The 25,693-nt window shown below is 39.2% G+C and overlaps 1 protein-coding gene across 7 annotated transcripts in view; it reads right to left on the reverse strand.

Annotated features, from left to right (window-relative positions):
* Positions 1-25,693, reverse strand: part of IDE (insulin degrading enzyme) — a 114,537-nt gene that overhangs the window by 67,865 nt on the left and 20,979 nt on the right. For 6 of the 7 annotated variants that reach the window (XM_001925381.7, XM_005671285.3, XM_021074000.1 and 3 more), the window contains 3 exons: positions 10,511-10,695; positions 8,062-8,269; positions 4,409-4,578 (listed from right to left, as the gene is read on the reverse strand). In XM_001925381.7, coding sequence (XP_001925416.3) covers positions 4,409-4,578; positions 8,062-8,269; positions 10,511-10,695 — 563 coding nt within the window. Of the gene's footprint in view, positions 1-4,408; positions 4,579-8,061; positions 8,270-10,510; positions 10,696-19,658; positions 19,679-25,693 lie in introns of those variants that run through there. The other variant, XM_021074002.1, reaches the window with a different exon arrangement.

The following is a 25,693-nucleotide window of genomic DNA, read 5'->3' on the forward strand; positions in this document are numbered from 1 at the left end:
GATGCAGCCACTAAATTTAAAAAAAAAAAATTTTTTTTTTTTGTCTTTTTGCTTTTTATGGGGCTGCACCCGTGGCATATGGAGGTTCCCAGGCTAGGGGTCAAATCAGAGCTGTAGCTGCCGGCCTACGCCAGAGCCACAGCAACTTGGGATCTGAGCCCCATCTGAGACCTACACCACAGCTCACAGCAACACTGGATCCTTAAAGAGGCCAGGGATTGAACCCGCAACCTCATGGTTCCTAGAAAAAAATTTTTTAAAAAACCAAAAAAACATGTTTCTTACTGTGGGTTGTATAAAGAAAAGTTTGAAAGTCACTATACTATTTTTGAAACATGAAAAATTACCATTAAGGACAAACTTTTTATCTTAAGGTTTTCTTAAAAATAAAGAACACAAGGCTTGGTCTACGTTCATTTAAAAGTACTCAGATTCTCCTTACATTAAATAATAATAATATTACGAAAATAATATTTTAAATATTTTAATGTTAAGTAAATAATAAATCATAATCCCTTGATGGACAAAATGGGCCACACTCACAGAAATACCTGAAGTTGCTAAAAAATAACGGAAATTAAATGTGAATTTCTGACGATTCTTCTGCAAGAATAACTCTTATAAAATTTTATGTGTGTAATTTCTAGGACGAGTATACAGGTTTCGTCATATTTTCAAATGTATCTGTGACCTTAACAATGGACAGAACCTCTGTTCCAAAAAGTTCAATGTTACTTTATATTTTTTAAATTAGTAAGTGACTTGGCATTTGCACTACTTATATCACATTTTCTGTACTTTTGTACTGAGTATAGCTAACTCATCTCTGGGTTGTTTATATTAATTCATACTCTGCTGACTAACTGCTTAGCCTAATGGTTATAAAAACAAATATGCTCTCAAACTCCACCCATACACACGTGACATTCAATGTTTCTCTTTGCCCATCACTCCTGAAACCTTCCTGTAGGACATTTTAAGATTGTTCTTTGTAACCAGAAGTAATACTGCTCATTCATTGGGTTTATTTCTGGAAAACTGTGGGTGCCTCCTAATTATGCTGATTGTGATTTATCACCAATGGGATTATTTATTTATTTTGTCTTTTTAGGGCATATGGAAGTTCCCAGGTAGGGGCTGAATCAGAGCAGCAGCTGTCAGCCTACACCACAGCCACAGTAACGCCAAATCCAAGTTGCATCTGCCACCTACACCACAGCTCATGGCAAAGCCAGGTCCTTTTTTTTTTTTTTTTTTTTTTATCTTTTTGCCATTTCTTGGACCGCTCCCACAGCATATAGAGGTTCCCAGGCTAGGGGTCTAATCAGAGCTACCGTTGCCAGCCTACACCACACCACAGCAACGCAGGATCCAAGCTGTGTCTGCAACCCATACCACAGCTCATGGCAACACCATATCCTTAACCCACTGAGCAAGGCCAGGGATCGAACCCGCAACCTCATGGTTCCTAGTCAAATCCATTTCTACTGTGCCATGACAGGAACTCCCAAAGCTGGGTCCTTGACCAGCTGAGCGAGGCCAAGGATTGAACCCACAACCTCATGGTTCCTACTCAGATTCGTTTCCTTTGCGCCATGATGGGAACTCCACCAATGGGATTATTTAAAAGAAGGCAACTCCCAGAGAGGAGTTCTAATATAGTCTGCACAACAGCAGCATTGTTGATGGAAATAGCTAAACTGCCAAAGGGACTACTTATAGAACAACAATCATGTGGATGTAGTGATTTTGAAATTTGGTTTTTGGGGTTTTTTTGTTTGTTTGTTTGTTTGTTTGTCTTTTTAGGACCGCACCCATGGCATATGGAGGTTCCCAGGCTAGGGGTCTAATTGGAGCTGTAGTCACCAGCCTATGCCACAGTCATAGCAATGCCAGATCTGAGCTGCGTCTGCAACCTACACCACAGCTCACGGCAACGCCAGATCCTTAACCCACTGAGCAAAGCCAGGGATCGAACCTGCAACCTCATGGTTCCTAGTCGGATTCGTTAACCACTGCGCCACAACGGCGAACTCCTGAAATTTGGTTTTTTGTTTTTTTTTTTGTCTTTTGTCTTTTTTTGTCTTTTGTTGTTGTTGTTGCTATTTCTTGGGCCGCTGCCGCGGCATATGGAGGTTCCCAGGCTAGGGGTTGAATCAGAGATGTAGCCACCGGCCTACGTCAGAGCCACAGCAACGCAGGATCCAAGCCGCGTCTGCAACCTATATCACAGCTCACGGCAACGCCGGATCGTTAACCCACTGAGCAAGGGCAGGGACCGAACCCGCAACCTCATGGTTCCTAGTCGGATTCGTTAACCACTGCGCCACGACGGGAACTCCTGAAATTTGGTTTTTAAACTCATATTCCCTCTTGATATATCATGTATGCCGATGCTAAGCCAATTTTCAAACAATTAATTATTACATAAACATTTTAGGGACAACAGTGTGCACCTTAGCAATGATGCTGATACTGGGTGCCAACTATTCTAAGTCTGAAGAACAGAGTATCATTGCTTCTAAATGCAACTTTTAAAAACTCCTGTTTCTGGGAGTTTTCTTATGGTTCAGCAGTTAAGGATCTAGAACTGTCATTGCTGTGGCTCAGGCTGCATCTGTGGCGTGGGTTGGATCCCTGGCCCAGGAACTTTTGCATGCCCTGAGTGCAGCCAAAAAAAAAAAGAAACTCCTATTTCTATAAAGCTATGCTAATTCCCTGGCATCTGCTAGATATACTAGAATGGTATCCAAACTGAAAGAAAGCTGTCCTAATAGGCTCTTTAAAAAGTTCCCCAAATTAACTTATACAATAAGCGTAAATTTTAAAGTACACTTAACAACCTATCATAATCCCCAAATCAGTATCTTAAAATCACACTAACTTTTTGTTTAGCCAGGGATCAAACTGGTGCCACAGCAACAACCCAAGCCATAACCCACTGAGCCAACAGGGAACTCCAAAGTCATAGCAACCTTTAACAATGACTACATCTGGTGATTAGGAATGGCAGGAGTAGATGAAGAAAAGGGCAACATTTTGTTTTTGCTTTTTAAAAGAATACTTTTGTATTGTTTAAGTATTTAAATTAAATGTACTTTTAATGAAAACCTGAATGAAGAAAAAAGGTACAATTATAAAAATTAAGAATCTCCAGATTTATTTTACTATCTGTCACCCCTACTTGTAATCTGCTATTAGGATGTTACAGCACTTTGAGAGCAGAGACCTTGTGTCTTGTACAGACGTCTCTTGTACAGACATACCCGCGACAGACACTATGCATCTCTCTGGAGCCAGCAGAGGTGGAGGCAAGGGAGCAGAAAGATTCAACAAGCCTTGACATGAGCATTCTATTTGGAAGGTAGACTTTAGAATAAAGGGATCTATTATCTCCTCCCTTTGAAATGCTGGTTAATCTCTATTCACAATTCTAACTGCTCTGCTCCCTGAACAGACCCCTATCTGTATGAGATGGTCAGAGTAACCCTCTAAAAGGCTAAATAACTGCTTAGGTCACTCTTACCACAGTTTTGAGAATATCGTCCTGAGTATTATATATAAAGTCCAATGCCAGAACCACTACGTTGCACACCTGAGAATTACATAACATTGTACCTAAACCTTATCTCAATGAAAAAAAATTAATGCCAAGGGCCCAACTCCTGTGTACATCCTTCTTTTCAAACTACTAGCCAAGGAGTTCCCGTCGTGGCGCAGTGGTTAACGAATCCGACTAGGAACCATGAGGTTGAGGGTTCGATCCCTGCCCTTGCTCAGTGGGTTAACGATCCGGGGTTGCCGTGAGCTGTGGTGTAGGTTGCAGACGCGGCTCGGATCCCGCGTTGCTGTGGCTCTGGCGTAGGCCGGTGGCTACAGCTCCGATTAGACCCCTAGCCTGGGAACCTCCATATGCCGTGGGAGCGGCCACAAAGAGATAGCAAAAAAAAAAAAAAAAAGACAAACTACTAGCCAAAATGTTAGTCATCTGCTGAAGGGATTATTACTGCTTCATTCTTACTACTTCTGAGATCTATATTCAATTATACACTTTGTTACCCAATAAACCTGCTTCATTTGGTCACTCTTCTTCTCAGTAAGCTATCACCTTCTCCATGAAGTTCATTTACCTAAGCTTTAACCTCTCTTTAGGTCACAAGTCACAAATCCCTACACAGGAACCTAGCATATAATATGAGTGTAGGGGCATGGTTTAAGAAATTATAGGGAGTAACAATGATATAACAACCACTTACTAGCTCTAGACTCTGAGTTTATAAAGAACAAGGTAGGGAGGAATAAGGAGTTCTGCAATCTATCCTGAACTGTAAATACAATACTGGGCAAAGAGGCCATGGTTTAAATGAGGTCAAGGAGAACTAATGCAGTTAAACCGCTGCTGACAAACCTGTTCCAAATTTGCTGAAGGGGTGATTGGGATTCCCTGTAGCCTTTTCCAACTGAAAGAGTCTCCAGGCATCATTCATCACATTCTTCTCATGTTCTGAATCAACTGCATTCACTTCTCTGTCTTTGCAACTCTCATCAAATAGGGGACATAGAAAAAACTGTGCAAACCTAAGGGTGTGAAATATAATAAACAATGTGAAAGCGGTTATTTTAAAAGTGGTCTTTTAAAAATATGTTTGAAACTCAGGAAATATGAATCTACAGAATCAGAAAAACTAAGAAAAAAGAAATTGCTACTAAGAAAAAAGAAATTTAAACTCTAAGTAACAGAATAAAAACATAATATTGGACATTCATAAATTCAAAGAAGCCTATCTACCCCAGAGATGTTAAATAAGTGAAAATACAAAAAGATTAACACTTCTAATTCTGATAATTCGCATATGTTGTTACCAGGATACCAAGCAGTTCCCCAACACCCCGCTACACCCGCCACCAGCCCCCCAAATTCGAAGATCAATTTCAAGTCCAGGTTGTTACCTGGGCTTCTGACCAGGTGGCTATTCATTGGAGGCTGCCATGACCTCCTCCTCGGGTTCAATTAATTTGCTAGATCAGCTCACAGGACTCAGAGAAACACATTTTACTTACCAGAGTATCAGTTTTATTATAAAAGGATATTACTGAAGAACAGCCAGATGAAAAAGATGCATAAGGCAAGGTATGTGGGAAGGGGTATGTAGCTTCCATGCCCTCTAGGCAGGCTGCTTTCCCCACATCTCCACATGTTCACCAACCCTTAAGTTCTCTAAATCTCCTCCTTTTGGGGTTTTTAGAGAGGCTTCCTTACTTAGGCATGATTGATTAAATCTCTGGCCACTGGTGACAGAAGCCAATCCCCAGCCCCTGCACTGAGGATTCTAACTTTCTATTCACAGGCTGGTTTCCCTGACAACCAGCCCCCTTCCTCAGGTTAACTAGAAAATTCCCAAAGTCACCTCATTAAAATAACAAAAGACAACCTTATAGCTCTCTCCAGTTAGGACATTTCAAGGCTTTTAGGAGCTATGAGATCAGGGACAAAGACCAAATATATATTTACTAATATAAATCACAATATTACAACAAGGAGTTCCCGTCGTGGCTCAGTGGTTGATGAATCCAACTAGGAACCATGAGGTTTCGGGTTCAATCCCTGGCCTTGCTCAGTGGGTTAAGGATCTGGCATTGCCATGAGCTGTGGTGTAGGTCGCAGATGCAGCTCGGATCCGGTGTTGCCATGGCTCTGGCGTAGGCCATCAGCTACAGCTGCATTTGGATCCCTAGCCTGGAATCTCCATATGCCGAGGGAGCGGCCCTAGAAAAGGCAGAAAGACAAAACAACAACAACAATAACAACAATACTACAACAAAAAGTCAAAGCAGACTTAGGAGACAATGGCTACCTAGAAGATTTGCAATTTGCCGTGTCTATGAAAATCTGACTATATGTAGCTAATTCTCCATGGGGAAAAAAAAAGACAGGTTATAGTTCTTAGGAAATAAATCTTGAATTCAGAAGTTTTAGGTGCAATTTCACTAAGACTCAGGCATTTTTTAGGACAAACTAAGAGACTATTTTTAAAAGGCTCTATTTGAATATTTTTCCTTCTTATGAAGAAAAACAAATTTTGATTAGAAGTGAAAAGTCTATAACAGTAGTTTGACCAAGACATAATCACAAGATTTTATAAAACATTAAGAGAATTTTAAAACTTTAAAAAGCAGTGGCTTAACAAATAACACGGCATATAACTTTAACATACGTAAAAGTAACCAAAATACGCTTTTCTTTTTTTTTTTTTCAGGGCCGCACCTATGGCATATGCAGATTCCCAGGCTGCAGGACAAATTGGATCTACAGCTGCCAGCCTATATCACAGCCACAACAATGCAGGATCCAAGCCGCGTCTACGACCTACACCACAGCTCACTGCAATGCTGATCCTTAACCCACTGAGGGAAGCCAGGGATCGAACCCACAATCTGATGGTTCCTAGTCGGATTCGTTTCTGCTGCACCACAGCAGAATGGGAACTCATGAAATAGGCTATTCTTGAGCCTATTCTTTAATAGTGGCCCAAAGCTGAACTAAGATCCCTTTTATTAATAAATTAACTCTCCTATATCACATTGTGATTTAAATCATGTTTTCATATAGTAATTCTTAAGAAATTTTAGATCTTATCCTATAAAATACAAGGTCCAGAATTCAGATGAAGCCAAGAAGAGAGGCTCTGTCTGAATGGGACCGAGTAGACTTAAGAGACGCTGGAGTCTATAAACATCTCAGCAACTGCAACTCACAGTCCAGCCATCAAAGAAGCTGTGATCATTACTTGATATTATTTTAAGCACAGAATGAATATAATACTGTGCTAAGTGCTTTACACATACCAATCCAAAGGGAAACTCCATCGTCTACACTCAAAAATACATGGAAACATACTATAGGCTGGGAAAAATGCCTAATACCACTGCTAGACAAACCTACATAAAGGGTCATGATTATGACACAGCATAACCAGTATTTTTAAAAGATGGTCTATACAAGTGTTTTGTTTGGTTTTTTTTTTTTTTCCTCTGATCCAAGTAACAGCCTCCATCATACAGAGATCTATTATATGAACATCTGCTGAGGCATCTGTAAAGCAGGAAATTAAATTCAGTGTATGATCCCAGGGAACTCATTAATGGAAGTCTTCTGGGGATACATACAAAAGATGATTACACCTCAGAGCTGCAGCCTAAAGACTGAAACATAAGCTAGAGTAAGAAACAGACTACTCTGACCCAGTCCTATATCCTGAATCCATGCCTTTGTTCTGTTAATGTTCTTTGAGCAACAGAATAAATTCAAACTATTATTTTAAAAAAAAAAAAAGGCTATTAATATATGTAAGCAGTTAAAGCTGAGAATCACTAAAACTGTAAAATCCAATCATTAATAGACCTATCAAAAGGCTGCAGAATTTCATCTTCTTGGTAACACAGAAAACTAGAAAAATTCATGAAGGAAAAATCACACTTTGAATAATGAATAAAATCACTGATATAACAAAAAATTAGAAATTGTTAGCTGTATAGAAAACTGACCAAGAATTTAAATTGGCTTAATGGAACTTGCTCCAGAAAATACTTTCACAAAAAATCCCCAGGGATGAAACAGCAGGTCAAAACATTCTGTATCCACTAAGTATCCTTGAGGATGGAGGAACTAAAAGAGAAGAGGATACAAATTCTGGCATTCTGGAATAAGAGTGTGTTGAAAAGAGAGCCAAGACATTATTACAGCTTATTCTTCATCACATGCTTCATGTGTAATACCGTTAGAATGGGAAGGGCTGGGAAGAATTTTATAAGTCAATAAAATATTTTGCAGGCCTGAAAGCTGGTTTAAAGTCATACCATCGTTTTTCCTCTAACACTAAGTAAATGTGTGACATCACTCCTTATTTTTTCTTTTTTATAAAACCCAGGGGGAGAAACACTGATTTAAAATACTTTTTGTTAAGCTATAAACTTGTGAAGACATCTTTGTAAAAATAGTAATAATTATTAACTTGATAAGTGGACAGAGTTGGACAATTTATAGGGTATTTTCAGCATTACCTGTCTAGGGCACCTTCTAGGTGTTCATGGGAAACATCAAAATAGTAATTGGTATGCTCTCCACTAGTAAAGGCATTTGAACTTCCTGCATGCTCACTGAGAAACTGGCTGTATTCATTTTCCTTAGGGTATTTCTTTGTTCCCAAAAATAGCATATGTTCACAAAAATGACTCAAGCCAGCAATATTTGGAGGATCTGACAAGGAACCTGAAAAAGAAGAGAAAAAAATAATATGTATACATATATGTGTTTATATACATATATTAAATCATTTTTAAAATGTTGAATGTGGAGTTCCCATCATGGCACAGCAGAAACAAATCCAACTAGGAGCCATGCAGCTGCGGGTGTGATCCCTGGCCTTGCTCAGTGGGTTGAAGATCCGGTGTTGCCATGAGCTGTGGTGTAGGTCGCACACGCAGCTCGGACCTGGCATTGTTGTGGCTCTGGCGTAGGCCAGCAGCAACAGCTCCAATTAGACCCCTAGCCTGGGAATGTCCATATGCCAGAGTGTGGCCCTATAAAGACAAAAGACAAAAAATAATAATAATAACAAAAATAAAATAAAATGTTGAATGCTACCAAGTACAAATGAATTACACATGATCTGGAAACTGTTAGCATGACAACTCCAACCATACAGTCAGTGAAAGTTAACCATAGGCTACTCTATTTATTTACTTATTTTTAGGGCCCCATTTGCAGCATATGGAGGTTCCTGGGCTAGGGATCTAATTGGAGTCATAGCCGCCAACCCACACCACAGCCATGGCAACGCAGGACCCAAGCCACAGCTGCAATCTACACCATGGCTTGCAGCAACTACGGATCTGTATCCCACTGAGGCCAGGGATCGAACCTACATCCTCGTGGATACTAGTCAGGTTCTTTTTTTTTTTTTTTGCTATTTCTTGGGCCGCTCCCTCGGCATATGGAGGTTCCCAGGCTAGGGGTCGAATTGGAGCTGTAGCCACCAGCCTACACCAGAGCCACAGCAACGCGGGATCCGAGCCGCGTCTGCAACCTACACCACAGCTCACAGCAACGCCGGATTGTTAACCCACCGAGCAAGGGCAGGGACCGAACCCTCAACCTCATGGTTCCTCGTCGGATTCGTTAACCACTGCGCCACGATGGGAACTCCGACTAGTCAGGTTCTTAACCCACTGAGCCATAACGAGAACTCCCAATAAGCTACTCTAAAATCGTGCTGTTTAGATCTCAGCCCAAGCTTTTTTTTTTTTTTTTTTTTTGTCTTTTCTTGGGCCGCTCCCAACCCACACCACAGCTCAGGGCAACGCCGGATCCACTGAGTGAGGCTGGGGATTGAACCTGCATCCTCATAGATACTAGTCAGATTCGTTTCCACTGAGCCATGATGGGAACTCCTGTTCAGTTTCATTGACCTAATTTTAACAATAATTAGAACACTCATATTTGTGCGGATGAAGACCCGTTAATTTCCAGTTTGATGTACTTCACTCTGTATAGTAGCCCTGTCAGCTGTTGGTAATCTACAGCTAAGTTAAATCACATTACATTTACCAAGAATATCTTGTTAGGCTCCCGGCTAAGGTGACCTAGCAGCAAGGAAATTCATTCCCGTCCTTTACGGTAATGGTTCTAATGCTTTTACTTTGATATACTTGTGATACACTAGGAAATACCATGTTTCCTAAATTCTTTTGTACATGTTTCTTCTACATCTAATCAAGTTGCTTCTCATGTATATGTACACTTAGTGAGACATAGTTTTTCCTTTCTGCAAAGCTATTATTTAATTCAATTTTAGAATTGGGAAAATAAGATAATTACCATCATAAATTGAACACATAAATATTGCCAAGCACCATGCAGTGTGCTTTGTAAATTCTCATCCAATTGGTCATTGCACAACACTAAGTAAGGTATATATACAAAAAGTAACTGACGTAAGGTAAAGGGTTTTGCTCAAAGTTTCACAGCTAGTAGAGCTGCTGACCCCCAGACCTTGGCACTATGCAGTATTGTCTCCTGCAGTTAAATTTAAGAGCTGGAACTTTCTAGCTCTTACACAACAGTGAATTCAACTCTTTTTCTCAGCTGGTGTGTGAGGAAACTAAGTCCAGAGAAGCTAAATATCTGCCCAGAGTCACCAGTTAACTGATGTCAAAAGCTTGGGCTGGAGTTCCCGTCGTGGCGCAGTGGTTAACGAATCCGACTAGGAACCATGAGGTTGAGGGTTCGATCCCTGCCCTTGCTCAGTGGGTTAACGATCCGGTGTTGCCGTGAGCTGTGGTGTAGGTTGCAGACGAGGCTCAGATCTTGCGTTGCTGTGGCTCTGGCGTAGGCCAGTGGCTACAGCTCCAATTCGACCCCTAGCCTGGTAACTTCCATATGCCATGGGTGTGGTCCTAAAAAGACAAAAAACAAAACTAACAAAGCTTAATTCATAATTTTAAATTGTACCTATGTGTACATCAAGTGCTGCTGATGATTTATCTGTGGTGGGATCACTGATGAGAAGTACTTTGATCCCATTGGCCAGCTCTAGCCCACGGTATTCTCGTTTATCTTCAGGAGATTTGATGATATGATTTCCCAGCCTCTTGATAGCTGAATTATTCATTTTGCTGTAAGTCTTTTTTTGGAAACTGAAAAGGAAAAAAATGATTAATTACTGGATTGTGCTTTTTCTTTTAATGAACAAAGAGTAACAAGTAAACCCATATGTCATCAGATTTTTTTTAAAAAGTGCTAGAAACTTATTTTTTCCTTTAATTTTTTAAAAGTACAATATTAGTTTCAGGTATACAACAGAACAATTACAAAGTGTTCACCACAGTAAGTCTAGTAACCATCTGTCACCACACAAAGCTGTTAAAATATCATTGACTATATTCCCTATACCCCCATTGATTTACATATTTTATAACTGGAAATTTATACCTCTTAATCACCTTCACCTATGTTGCCCAATGACCTCCCCTCTGGCCACCAAGAATTCTTCCTCACCATCTGTGAGTCTGTTTCTGTTTCGTTTTGCTTGTCCACTTGTTTTGCTTTTTATTTTTTTTATTATTATTATTTTTTTTTTTTTTGTCTTCTTGCTATTTCTTGGGCCGCTCCCGCGGCATATGGAGGTTCCCAGGCTAGGGGTTGAATTAGAGCCGTAGCCACCGGCCTATGCCACAGCCACAGCAAAGCAGGATCCGAGCCGCGACTGCAACCTACAGCACAGGTCACGGCAACACCGGATCATTAACCCACTGAGCAAGGGCAGGGATCGAACCCGAAACCTCATGGTTCCTAGTTGGATTCGTTAACCACTGAGCCACGACGGGAACTCCTGTTTTGCTTTTTAGATTCCACATATAGGTGAAACCATTAGTATTTATTTAATGACTTTTATTTTTTTCCATTATAGCTGGTTTACAGTGTTCTGTCAATTTTCTACTGTACAGCAAGGTGACCCAGTCACATATACCTATATACATTCTTTTTTCTCATATTATCATGTTCCATCGTAAGTGACTAGATATAGTTCCCAGTGCTATACAGCAAGTATTTATTTTTTACTGATTTATTTCACTTAGCATAACAACCCTCTGAATCCATTTGATTTGTTGCAACTGGCAAGATTTCATTATTTGTCATGGCTGAGTAATATATTTGTGTGTGTGTGTGTGTAGAAGGTACAATGCATACATACACATACACAAACGAATATTACTCAGCCACGAAAAGTAATGAAATCTTTCCACCTGCGTATGCATTGCCATTTGCAATTCATCCATCAGTGAACATTTAGGTTGCTTCCATATCTTAGCTACTATAAATAATGCTTCAATGAACATAGAGCTGCCTCTATTTTTCAAATTAGTGTTCTCATATTCTTTGGATAAATACCCAGAAGTTGAATTACTGGATTATATGGTAGTTCTATTTTTGATTTTTGGAGGAACCGATGCACTATTTCTCATAATGGCTGTACAAATTTACATCCCACCAATAATCCACAAGGGTTGCCTTTTCTCCACATCCTTGCCAACACTTGTTTGCTGTCTTTTTGATGATAGTCATTCTGATCGTGAAACCACTGTTTCATGAACCATTGAAAAACACTATTCCCTTGTGGTTTTGATTTGCATTTCCTTGATATAGTGATGATGTTGAATATCTTTTCATGTTTCTATTGGCTACGTGTATACCTTTCTTGGATAAATGTATATTCAGGTTATCTGCCCATTTTTAAAAATCAGATTTTTTTGATATTGTGTGCGTTATTCATAGATTTTGGATATTAACCCCTTATCAAATATTTGTTTTACAATGTTCTTATTTGTAAATTTCATTTACAAATTTCTTCTACCATTTAGCAGACTGTCTTTTCATTTTGTTGATGGGTTTCCTTAGCTGTGCAAAAGCTTTTTAGTTTGATGTAGTCCCATTTGTTTATTTTTGTTTCCCTTGTCTGAATAAATATTGCTGAGAATGATGTCAAAAAGCATCCTGGGAGTTCCCGTCGTGGTGCAGTGGTTAACGAATCCGACTAGGAACCATGAGGTTGCGGGTTCGGTCCCTGGGCCTTGCTCAGTGAGTTAATGATCCCGTGTTGCCGTGAGCTGTGGTGTAGGTTGCAGACGTGGCTTGGACCCGCGTTGCTGTGGCTCTGGCGTAGGCCAGTGGCTACAGCTCTGATTCGACCCCTAGCCTGGGAACCTCCATATGCCGTGGGAGCGGCCCAAAGAAATAAAAAGAAAAAAAAAAAAAAAAAGCATCCTGCTTATATTTTCTTTTAGGAGTTTTTATTTATTTATTTATTTATTTATTTTTGTCTTTTTGCCTTTTCTAGGGTCGCTCCTGTGGCATATGGAGGTTCCCAGGCTAGGGGTCGAATCGGAGCTGTAGCTGCTGGCCTACGCCACAGCCACATCAACGCGGGATCTGAGCCGAGTCTGTGACCTACACCACAGCTCACAGCAACGCCAGATCCTTAACCCACTGAGTGAGGCCAGGGATCGAACCTGAAACCTCATGGTTCCTAGTCAGATTCGTTAACCACTGCGCCATGATGGGAACTCCAGGGGTTTTATGGTTTTGAATCATAAGAAACCATAAACCAATGGATTTTAAGTCTCTAATCCATTTCATATTTATTTCCGCATAAGGTATAGGAAAGTGATTCAGTTTTCCTCAACAGCTTTGCTGATGAGACTGTCTTTTCCCAATGTATATTCTTGACTTCTTTGTCGTAAATTAATTGATCACACCCAACTGAGTTTATTTTCAGGGTCTCTATTCTGTTCCACTGATCTATGCATCAGCTTGTGTGCCAGTACCATATAGCTTTGATCACTATAGCTTTCTAGTATAGTTTGAAATCAGGGAGCATAATTAACTCCAAACTTATTTTTCTTTCTTAAGATTACTTTGGTTACTAACAGCCTTTTGCAGATTCAAATTTTAGGATTATTTGTTCGAGTTCTTTGAAAAATGCCATTGGTATTTTCATAGGGATTACACTGAATCTGAAGATTGCTTGGGATAATGTGTACATTTTAACAATATTAATTCTCCCTATTTATGAGCATAATATATCCTTCATTTATCTGTGTCAACTTCAATTTCTTTCATCAACATCTTATGGAGATTTTGAGTACAGCTCTTTTACTTCCTTGATTACATTTATTCCAATGTATTTTATTCTTTTTGATGCGATTCTAATTGGGATTACTCACTTCTCTTTCTGAAAGCTCATTATTACTATACAGAAAACAACAGATTTCTTAATACTGATTTTATGTCCTGAAAATTCACTGAATGTATTTATTCTAACAATTTTTGGTGGATTCTTTAAAGTTTTCTATATAGGGTATCATGGATGACGTACAAATAGTCATAGTTTTACCTATTCTTTTCCAATTTGGAAAACTTTCATCTATTTTTCTTCCCCGACTGCTGTGGCTAGTACTTCCAATACTAAGCTGAGTAAAAGTGGTAAGAGTGGGCATTCTTGGATTGTTTCTGATCTTATAGGAAAAGAGTTCAGCTTTGCACCATTATTTTATTAGCTGTGGGTCTGCCATAAATGGCCTTTATTATGTTGAGGTTATATTCCCTCTATACTCACTTTGTTAAGAATTTTTTTTTAATCATAAATGGATGCTGAATTTCATCAAATGCTTTTTCTGCATCTATTGAGATGATCATATCATTTTTATCCTTCATTTTGTCAATATGATGTTTCATGTTGACTGGTTCGTAGATATGGAACCATCCTTGAATTGCTGGAACGAGTCCCACTTCATCATATTATATGACTCTTTTAATGTATGGTTTAATTTGGTTTCCTAGGATTTTGTGGAGGATTTGTGCATCTATGTTCATTAGGAATATTGGCTTGTAATTTTCTTTTTTTGTAGTATCTTTATCTGATTTTGGTATCAGGGTAATTCTGGCCTCATGATTTTTAAAGTGTTCCTTTTCCTCTTCAATTCTTTGTAACAGTCTGAGAAAGACAGAGAGAGATATTAAGTCATCTTTAAATGTTTGGTAGAGCTCACTTGTGAAGCTGTGCAGTTCTGGACTTTTTGATTGTGGAGTTTTTTGATTACTGATTCAATTTCACTACTAATGATCTGTCCAGATTTTCCATTTCTTTTCTTTTTTTTTTTTTGTCTTTTTGCCATTTCTTGGGCCGCTCCCGCGGCATATGGAGGTTCCCAGGCTAGGGGTCTAATCAGAGCTGTAGCTGCCAGCCTACGCCAGAGCCACAGCTGCGTCTGCAACCTACACCACAGCTCATGGCAACGCTGGAACGTTAACCCACTGAGCAAGGGCAGGGATCGAACCGGCAACCTCGTGGTTCCTAGTCAGATTCGTTAACCACTGCGCCATGACGGGAACTCTTCCATTTCTTTCTGATTCAGACTCAGAAGACTGTATGCTTCTAAGAATTTATACATTTCTTCTAAGTTGTCAATTTGTTGGCAAATAGTTGTTTATGGGCGTCTCCTATGACTCCTTGTACTTCCATGGTATCAATTGTAACTTCCCCTTTTTCTTTATTTATTTGGGCCTTCTCTTGACAAGTCTGGCTAAAAGTTTATCCATTTTGTTTATTTTCTCAAAGAATCAGCTTTTAGTTTCATTAATATTTTATATTACTTTCTAGTCTCCATTTCTGCTCTGATATTTTTTATTTCCCTCCTTCTAGTAACTCTGGCCTTGTTCTTCTTTTTCTAGTTCCCTTACATGTAAGGTTAGATTACTTATTTGAAATTTTTATTTCCTGAGGTAGGCCTGTATTGCTATAAATGTCTTTCTTACAACTGCTTTTGTTGTGTCCCATAGATTTTGGAACACTGTGCTTCCAGCTTCATTTGTTTCAAGGTAATTTTTTTTTTAATCTCAAGGTAATTTATTTCCTCTTTGCTTTCTTCATTGGCCCAATAGTTGTTTAGTACCATGCTGTTTAGCCTCCAAGTGTTTCCACTTTTCTTGTCATAAATGACTTCTATTTTTTTTTTTACCACTCACTATGGTACAAAAGATGCTTATTTAACATAATCTCAGTGTTCTTAAAATTTTTGAGACTTGTTTTGTGACCTATTATGTGATATATCTGGGAGAATGTTTCATGTGCCTGGAAAAGAATGTATATTCCACTAGTTTTGGATGAAATGTGAGGTAGATATCTATTGAGTCCATCCAATATAATGTGTCATTTAAGGCCACTGTTATTTTTCTCTCTGCTTGATCTATCCATTGATATAAGTGGGGCTTTTAAGTCCCCTATTATTACTGTATTACTGTCAATAGCTCACTTTACATCTGCTAATATTTGCTTTATATATTTAGGTGCTCCTGTGTTTGGTACCTAGATATTAAGTGTTTATCTTCTTGATGGATTGATTGCTTTACCATTATGTAATGCCCCTTTTTGTCTCATTACAGTCTTTGTTTTAAAGTTTATTCTTTCTGTGTAAGTACTACTACCCCAGTTTTCATTTCTATTTGCAGCCCTTCATTTTCAGTCTCGGTGTGTTTTTAAATATGAAGTGAGTTTCTTTCAGGCAGCATATAAATGGATCTTTTTTCTTTTATCCACACAGCTACCCTATGTCTTTTGATTGGGCATTTAGTTCATTTACATTTAAAGTAATTACTGATAGGTATATATTGTTGCCATTTTTAAAAAGTGTTTTCTGGTAGTTTTGGTAATTCTTCTCTTCCTTTCTTATTTTTTTGTTCCTGTCCCTTGTGATTTGATGACTTTCTTGAGTGTTATGTTTGTATTTCTTTCTCTTTATTTTTTGTGTAACCTATTTGTGTTACAGGTTTTTGTGGTTGCTATGAGGGTCATTATATAAAATCCGAAAATCTGTTCTGCTAATCCTCGGGTCATTCTCAGAGATAGCTGTTCTATATGTAGTTGCAGTTTTAGTGTGTCCACAGGAGGAGGTGAGCTCAGGATCTTCCTACTCCACCATCTTGATCCAGACTCCAGGCGAAACTTTTTTAGCCTATCTGTGGGGTATAATCATTCCTCTCCTCCCTCTTACTCATCATTCTTTCAGAGAAATGCCAATATTGTTTTTGTGGAACCATATTTGTATCTAGAACAGCACATCAATGAGGATTTGCAACAGGATTGGTTGGGCCATGAGCTGGTCAGTGTGCTGACCCAAAACAGTTTTCAACTACCAATAACTAACTGCTTTCCCACATATCTCAGAGGTATCTATTAAAGTAAGGTAAGAAGTTGTGCAAGCATTATTACTGGATCAACCAAAACATTGCTCAAAGTGATGATATTCAAACAGAGGGCAGATCTGGAGCTCAAGGGTCTGATACTCACAAGCTCAGAACCTAGGGAACAACCTCATTGAGGAAAAAATCCTGTTAAGTCCTAATAAAAATAAGAAACTTCAGCTGTCCTCTGAAGGCAGCAATAGTAATGACATAAAAGCAAACAAAAGTCGTAAGGACCCCAAGAAATTTTTGTAATCTGGTGAAGAGGTGAATGCCAGAGTAGGAACAGTTCAGTGATCTTAACAGAAATGTTAGATAATTTCTCTTACAAAGGACTTCCCTTCCTCTAATAGCTCTCTCCTTTCTTCTCCAGGAAGGCCGGAGTTACAGTGATGGGAAGGGATCACCAGCACACAGACTCCTATAGAGTTCTAAGTTGGTATGAGTGCAGTAAAGGGATTTTCTAAATCTGGGATATGCATATTTTTGAGACAAAGAATGGATGCTATTTTTGTCTATGGTGAGGACTGTTTAAGAGTCAAAAACTGAGCTTGCTATTATTAGTAGGTCAATATACTAATCAGGTAAAGCCAAAAACTTTACTGAAACTGCAGAAGAAAAAATGATCCTGTGCTAACACATTCGCTTCTCACCTGGAAGATAAAAGAAGTAGATCTACCTGCTTCCTCTTTTTTTGGGGGGGGGGCACACCTGGGCATATGGAGGTTCCCAGGCTAGGGGGTAGAATTGGTGCTGTAGCTGCTGGCCTGTGCCACAGCAAGGCAGGATCTGAGCCAAGTCTGTGACCTACACCACAGCTCATGGCAACGCTGGATCCTTAACCCACTGAGAGAGATCAGGGATTGAAACTGTGTCCTCATGGATACTAGTCAGATTCATTTCCGCTGAGCCATGATGGGAACTCCTACCTGCTTCTTAAGACTGACAGACATTCAGATTTAAAGATAAATGGGGGGGGGGTGTTATCAATAGGTATGTAATTAATTTCAGAAAAAAATTTTTATTTTTTGTGTTTAAATCTATAGAAATTAAGAGAGGTAAAGATCCAGTTTGCTTTTATCAGAGTATCTTCCTCTATAAAGTCACCTGTAACTAGTCTTCTGGGTAGCAGCTGATAAACCAGTGGTTTGCTCTTATTAAGAATGTCCCCCAGATTTTCTTTTGAGGAGACTATTTGGAACTTTGGAGATACTATAGGTCCTACTATATATATACGATAGTGATTTTTAAAAAAAAAACACATAGTACTTTACATAGATAATGTTAATAATCGTGCCCTGTTTATAGTAAAAATAAATTCTTTAAAAACAAAGTATAAAATATAATACTAATATTTGGGGGATATAAGGCCACCATAGAAAATTCAAAAGCAATCTGGACATGAAAAGACATTATTAACAATTCCTCTCAGGAGTTCCTGTCGTGGCACAGCAGAAAAGAATCCAACTAGGAACCTTGAGGCTGCGGCTTCGATCCCTGGCCTCGCTCAGTGGGTTAAGGGTCTGGCCTTGCTGTGGCTGTGGTGTAGGCCGGCAGCTACAGCTCTGATTATAGACCCCTAGCCTGGGAACCTCCATATGCCACAGGTGTGGCCCTAAAAAGACAAAAGACAAAAAAAAAAAAAAAAAAAACAAAAAAAAACCCCCACAATTCCTTTCTATATCATTAGCCATAAGCCTCTTGAGTTCAACGTCAAAGACAAATAAAAATGTCTAAGTGAAAGGTCTTTTAAAATGGTGCTTTACGTTAAAAAAAAATTCTCAGCGTAAGAGAAAATGGTCTATCCTGAGCCTCCAGAGGGGGGTCACAACAGTAATAATGCCAGTTAAGATATTTCCCCAAAGACTACCTGTTTGGACAGCAGCAGTGCCTTCAGTACATAGCTGGCTCCAAATGCTTTAATTTGGACACAATATACTATCTCAAAAAGAGTCCCAACCCGGCAGCAACATTAAGATCAAACAAACCATGAGGCTGCCTCCATTGAGACCCCCAGCAAGAAGGACAGCATTAAAAAGCAACAGTAAAACAGCTCCATAGGCACCACAGAGAATGCCTAAGCTCCTTCCCGTAAGGCTCTACCAGAAGGAAGGAGAGAGTTACAATTTTAGTGACACATTCCACTAGAGCAAAAACCAAAGGCTATTTATTTTGGCTCTACTGCCATTGTTTACACCCAATTCCCTCTAGTGTGCTTGCCCCTGCTAGTCTGATTTAGGGGAACCAAAGGTTACAAATGACTAAAATGCAATGGTGATGAGGAGGAGGAGGAGGCAAGCTCTAAAACTTCTGCCCAAGCCACAGCTAGAGTCGGGAAAAGAAATACAGCTCACTTTGGTAGGACAAATTGTCTTATCCTGTGGGAGGTGCAAAATTCATTATGATTAAGATAACCACCCTCAACTATATGCTATATTCTGTACTTTTTCCAGGGTTTACTTTCCCTTGTCCAGATTTTCATTTTCTTAAAGGGAAAAAAAAAGTGATCAGAGTCCGTCACAGGCATGTATATAACTCATTTGGACACTGAAATTATGCCTCATTAATACCCCTGGTGTGCTTATGAGTAAAGAAAGAGATGGATTTATTCTATAAATCAAACATAAAAATTAATCCAACTACTTTTAGACATCCGTACATGATATCAAGGACAGCTATAAATTTCTAAGCTGGCAATGCTGCAAAATCAAGTATTGTGACTTCTTGAGGAAGCAAAAGCCAAAAGAAACAGTAGAAACATTTGCAAACAAAACCCATCCTCAGCAATCCATAGTCAATAGACACAGTTTGTGTTTATCTACAGCGCACCTATCAATATGTCCTACAATTTGATTCTCACCTTCTGGAGGACTGAAGATGACTGGGAACTCCTCCTCCTCTGATGAATTCCTCAACAGCTTGCCTGTCTCTGTATTTATACTCATGAGATCACATGTCTATCCAACTCAGCTTCCTCATTAGCATTTTATTTATTGCAAATGTTCACCAATATGCACCAAAGAGCAAGCAAGCAAGTATTCTGAGTTTTAGATAACAAGCTTGTGCTGACTTAAATGCTTTTCCAAACATTTTTTGGATATTTTTAACCTGTCAAAGTCAAAATCTTGGTAGTAATAAAAGTACTTTGAATTTTAGGGACACTGTCATACAACTTCATAACAAGGCACAGAATTATCAGTGTTGAGAATTCTAATAAACCTGGACAGAGGTTTATTAATTACAGCATATCTTGTAATTTTGTACAGAATTTAAAACGATAACTAAAATCACAGAAGGTAAAAGCTAGAAAAGCCATTATATGTTATCTAGTCCTTTGCAGTTCTTGAACTGGCAGCACTAGCTCTTCTTGGGAGCTTGTTAAAAATGCAAAATATCAGTAAACCACCACAGACCTACTGAGCTGGAATCTGCATTTTAACAAGATCCTCAGGTGGCCTAATCCCCTCATCTTACGTATAAGGAAACTGAAGCTTAGGGAGCTTAAATCACTTGTCCAAGATCACACAACAAAAAGTTACAATTAGTACTTGGCTCTTAACTCAGTCCTTTGACCACTTCAGCCCCCGCACATCCAAACAACACTTTAAGGGGGCCTATACACACCACACCACGCATGTTGGCTACAAAGATGAGCACATCAGAGCTCTTACTCTGAAGAGACTCAGACTTATGACAGAAATGAAAACAAGCCATTATTGTCTTTTAAGTGTGGTGACAAAGTTATCCCCAGGACACTATGGGAGTAATAAAAGGGGCATTTATCTCTGTCTAGGAGGGAGACAGGAGAAAAAGCAGGTAAGCAGAGCATGCCAAATAAAAGAAAGGAGACACCTAAGCAAAAGGATGGTGAGGAGAAAATGTGAGGCATTCTGGAGAAAAACACGAGCTTGATGTTAACAGAATGACAATCAAAACTTCCACTGAAAAATCATGGACTTTTATCTAGACATGCAAAGGCCTAAATTGAAGGTTGGCAAAAGCAAATTTCCAAATAGATCAATTACAGATTCCTGTACTAAGAGAAAAAATTTTACGGAAATAAGCTTTTATTTTGCCATTTGCTCCCCTATCCACCCCAGAGCCCAAGACATTATTTAAAGTTAGACCTGATCCATTTCTAATTTTTAAGTGGATGACCTATAAACCTGATGACTGGGCTAATACTCATATTATAAATCAAAACCTCCCCTCTGTGGAATCCATCCACCCACTCCCAAAACCTTAGGCGGAAGTCAAGTTTACCTACGGCACTCCCGAAAGTTTAGGAGGCACCCAGAGAGAAAATGCCTAGAATCAGAACCACCCTACAAACATCCTTTCTTCTCCTTACAAGGCAGAGATTAGTAAAAATATCAAGGCAGTGGTGGTATAAGCCCTTGGATGCCTCGCCATAAGACAACATATTCCCAAATACTATTCATGTTACTTGAACTTAAAAATAACATGTCTCAGGGAACCATCTACCCCAAGGTTCTTCAGTTATAAGGACCAGTGTATCTCCCTTCATGAACCAGCTAGATCAATAAAGGTGAGTATAAACTAAAATTCTGTCAATTAAATCTACCTGGCCATGAGGAGATGCTCTGCCTTTGTTCTAGGCAGAATGTCAGCTGTTCGCTGAGCCCTTTGGAAAGGCGTTTACAACAACAACAAAAAGAAACCTTAAATGAACAAGAGTGTTGTAATTTAAAGGAATCCTACAGCAGTATCATTTTAGAGAAAAGTGCTTTTGCAAATTTTGTTTTAGTTTTGGTACACACATATCAATGGTTGTTCATTCCAAAAGTGACAAGCTTAGCTATGAAAAATTTAGAGATATTATGAAGGTTTAAGCAAATGAACAAAACCTCCAATTTATTATACCTCTTGCCACAATTAACTACAGGTTTCTTACAGTTGTAGTTTGGGGACCAAAAGTATTTCACAAGTATCCTTCTTCCACAAGTGGCCTTCAGGATGTTAGAAAATGTGAGATAGATGCCACTGTACAAAACTAATCCTAAGAACCATTCCCAATTTTAAAGTGTCATACGCTTTATAAATCACTCATTGAATCTTTCCATTCTCCCTAACTGGCAGATCACAGCAGTTGTTCGTGGCCATTCTCCTAAATCGCAGATGAGGAATCAAAAGCTCAGTGATTAGGTGACTTGCTCAAGGGCATTCACACAATTGATTTGTAGCAAAGGTGGAACTATACAAAGGAAGCGTAGGAAGGGGAGGAGCAGAAGGCGATGCTTAAGGAAATCATACGTGGCTTTCTTCCCCAGCTGCACGTTACCACCCCCTCAGCCCTTCCCTGACCCCATTCTCCTCCTTATAATCCCAAATAATAAAAATGAGGAAATAAAAATATAAGTAGGTTAAAATAATGCTCCAAGGAAATTTTTCAGTTTTTCACCCATTCCTCCCTATATAAAACAGAGATAGGTATCCTGGAAGAATGCTTCCAATCTGCCAAAGGAGTCCCTGCACTGAGAACTACATTATCTACTTTACTAATAGTAAAGAATATTTACTATTAGTAAAGAATAAAAGGCAAAAAAAAAAAAAAAAAAAAAAGGAGTTCCCGTCATGATCCAGTGGAAACAAATCAAACTAGGAACCACGAAGTTGCGGGTTTGATCCCTGGCCTTGCTCAGAGGGTTGGGGATCCGGTGTTGCCGTGAGCCGTGGTGTAGGTCACAGACACAGCTTGGATCTGGCGTTGCTGTGGCTCTGGCGTAGGCAGGTGGCTACAGCTCTGATTCGACCCCTAGCCTGGGAACCTCCATATGTCGTGACAGCAGCCCAAGAAATGGCAGAAAGACAAAAAAAAGAAAAAAGAAAAAAAGAAAAAGAATAACAGGGAAAATGTATGGTAGATTTAAATGTACTAAGTTTAAAGAGAGAGAAGAATATACAGAAATGTCTCATGGATGAAAGGGAATATGAAAATAATACTGGTTTGATAGATTAAAGCTCCAAAATGCTCCAAATTCACAGTGGATTTTTGCCCTGGGAGATTTTCTGAGATACCACTACATACCAACCAGAATGGCTAAAAGGAAAGGAATGAAAAAATACCAAGTGATAGAGAAGTCACAGGGCAACACAAACTTACCCACTGCTGGTGGGAATGCAAACTGGCACACCCATTTGCAAAAACTGGCAGTATATACTAAAGCTGACAATATGACCTACCAATTCATGTATTAGATATATACTCAAAATAAATGCATTTATATGTTCACAACAATACTATTCGTAATAGCCAAAACTAGAAAAGATCAAATGTCCATCAGTAATGAAAAGATAAGCTGTGATATATTCACATAATGGAACAGTATACAACAATGAAAACAAATAACATAGAACAAAGAACAAAAAGAAATAAATATCACTAATGTAAGGTTGAGTGAAAGAATTTAGGTGCTAAAGAGTACATTTTTTTTCTTTCTGGCCATCCTGTGGCATGTGGAGTTCCTGGGCCTGGGATTAGATCCCAGTGCAGTTGCAAACCACAATGCAGCTGCAGCAATGCCAAATCCTTAACCCACCATGCAGGGCCAGGGATAGCACCTGCATCCCAGCACTCCAGAGATGCTGCCTATCCCACTGTGCCATAGAGGGAACTCCAAGAGCAAGTATTTTTTTCTTCTATCTAAATGAAGTGTAAGAAAAGTAAAATCGAGCCATACTTTTATGTAAGGATGGTAGGAGTTGGGGTGGGGACTAGAAGGAAACATGAGGGCAGGCTTCTGAGATGTAGATCATGTGCTGGTTATGCAGGTATATTCATACAGGTACATTCAGTTTGTGGAAATGCATCAAGCTGCACACTTAAGATACATTTCAATTAAAAGTTTTTAAAATAGGAGTTCCCGTCGTGGCTCAGTGGTTAACCAATCCGACTGGGAACGATGAGGTTGCGGGTTCGATCCCTGGCCTTGCTCAATGGGTTGAGGATCTGGTGTTGCCGTGAGCTGTGGTGTAGGTTGCAGACACGGCTTGGATCCAGCGTTGCTGTGGCTCTGGCATAGGCCGGTAGCTACAGCTCCAACTTGACCCCTAGCCTGAGAAGCTCCATATGCTGCGGGAGCGGCCCTAGAAAAGGCAAAAAGACCAAAAAAAAAAAAAGTTTTTAAAATAGAGTTTTTATAAATCGTAAAACATAGTAAAATAAAAGGAGAGGGAGATAAAGGAATTATTCAGTTTGTAAAGACCATCCACCAAAAGTCATCCTAGAAATAGTACCATTTGGAGGCTGAGAGGTAGCTATCCATATCCAAGAGATGCTAAACTAAGAAGGCGCATAAGAAGTAATAGTCCAATTAGTATAATTATCTAAACTTCAGGTGTGTCCTGAGACAATTATTTCCATTGACGTCATCTTGGCCACAAGAACTAGGAGACCTATGTAAGCACAGCATGAGTCAACTAAGTCAATAATAGAATATGTTAAATCTTTTAACAAGTCTTTACCCATAATATATAATTTGAAAGCCAGCTTTTAGTAATTACTTTCAACCCCAGTTAAGATTTAAAAATAAAACTCCTAACAACGAATTAAGACACCCCTACAACCAATTAAGAGTGACAAGCAATAAGTATAATCCAAATAAAAGCAAAATGATTAAATGCTGAATAAATTCTCCTCTCAATAATTTTCAATATTTACCTCAAACAACAACTTTTAACCCAGGATTTGAATTAGATAGGTTCTTTATTTTAAAACAAAACAACAACAACAAAAAAAACCATTCCAAGCGAACATATCTTCAAACTCAGAATTAATTTTACATATGGGTCATCTTATTCATAGATTCTCTATGATCTCATAACAGCAAGGACAGCTCAAAGATCCCTGCCATGGTTTCTAAAGATTAATTCAAATCACAAGCTAGGAAGAGTTAGTAGCCTGTAACCAATTCTCTGCAGACAGCCCTCCAAAGAAAGCAAACCACAAATACTCATATTCTGCACTTGAGGGCTGAGCTCCACTGAGACATGCACCCTGGTTCTGACAGAAAGACAATCCTGCCTTCATCAGATAATAGTGGTTCAAAAACTTGACCTGTACTCTGCCTTAATGTGATTCTTCACACGAGTACTGACTCAAGGACCACTTTCAGACAGTGTTCTGTAATTATATACCTTCACCTTTACCAAATTACCTTTTTGCTGCTCAGATCCTAGATCCTACTGAACTCTTCTGGTCAAACCGGGCCTTGGGGCCACAACTAGTACTGCCAACCAAGAGTCGAGTGAGGTGTTCCTATGGATGCACTAAATTGACAGAGGTCCTATAATTGCATCAAACTTGGACAGTCTTTACAGCATCTCTGCTATAAAGCATGTATTAAAAAACTTCACCAAGGCAGTATCTGGTAGATAGCAGGCACTCATGAATGGTAACCTTATAATCATCACCATTATTATGGCCTAGGGTGGTGAGAAAAAAACAGACCATTCCAACAGCCACCATGTTATTACTGGCATTCTTAACAGATACTCATGCCAATTCCAGGTATATGGTGTCATCTCCAGGATAGCCTGGTAATAGGATGGTACTTTATGAAACTATCAGATTATCAGAAAAACAGGTAAATAATTACCCCTTTACAATCACTGTAGGTTAGCCACTGTTTATAGTCAGGGGTTCTCAACAGAATCACTCGCTCCCCAAGGGAACATCTGGCAATGTGTCACAGTGAATTGTCACAACTGAAGGATACAACTGGCAACTAGTGAATAGAGGCCAGGGATGTCACTAAGCATCCTACAACACACAGGATAACCTTCATGACAAAGAATTATCCAGTCCAAAATGTCAACAGTGCTAAAGATGAAAGGCCCTAAATTGTGACAGAGGTTAGTGGGTGCCTACTATCT

Source organism: Sus scrofa, chromosome 14 (assembly GCF_000003025.6).
Source record: "Sus scrofa isolate TJ Tabasco breed Duroc chromosome 14, Sscrofa11.1, whole genome shotgun sequence".
Lineage (NCBI taxonomy): Eukaryota > Metazoa > Chordata > Mammalia > Artiodactyla > Suidae > Sus > Sus scrofa.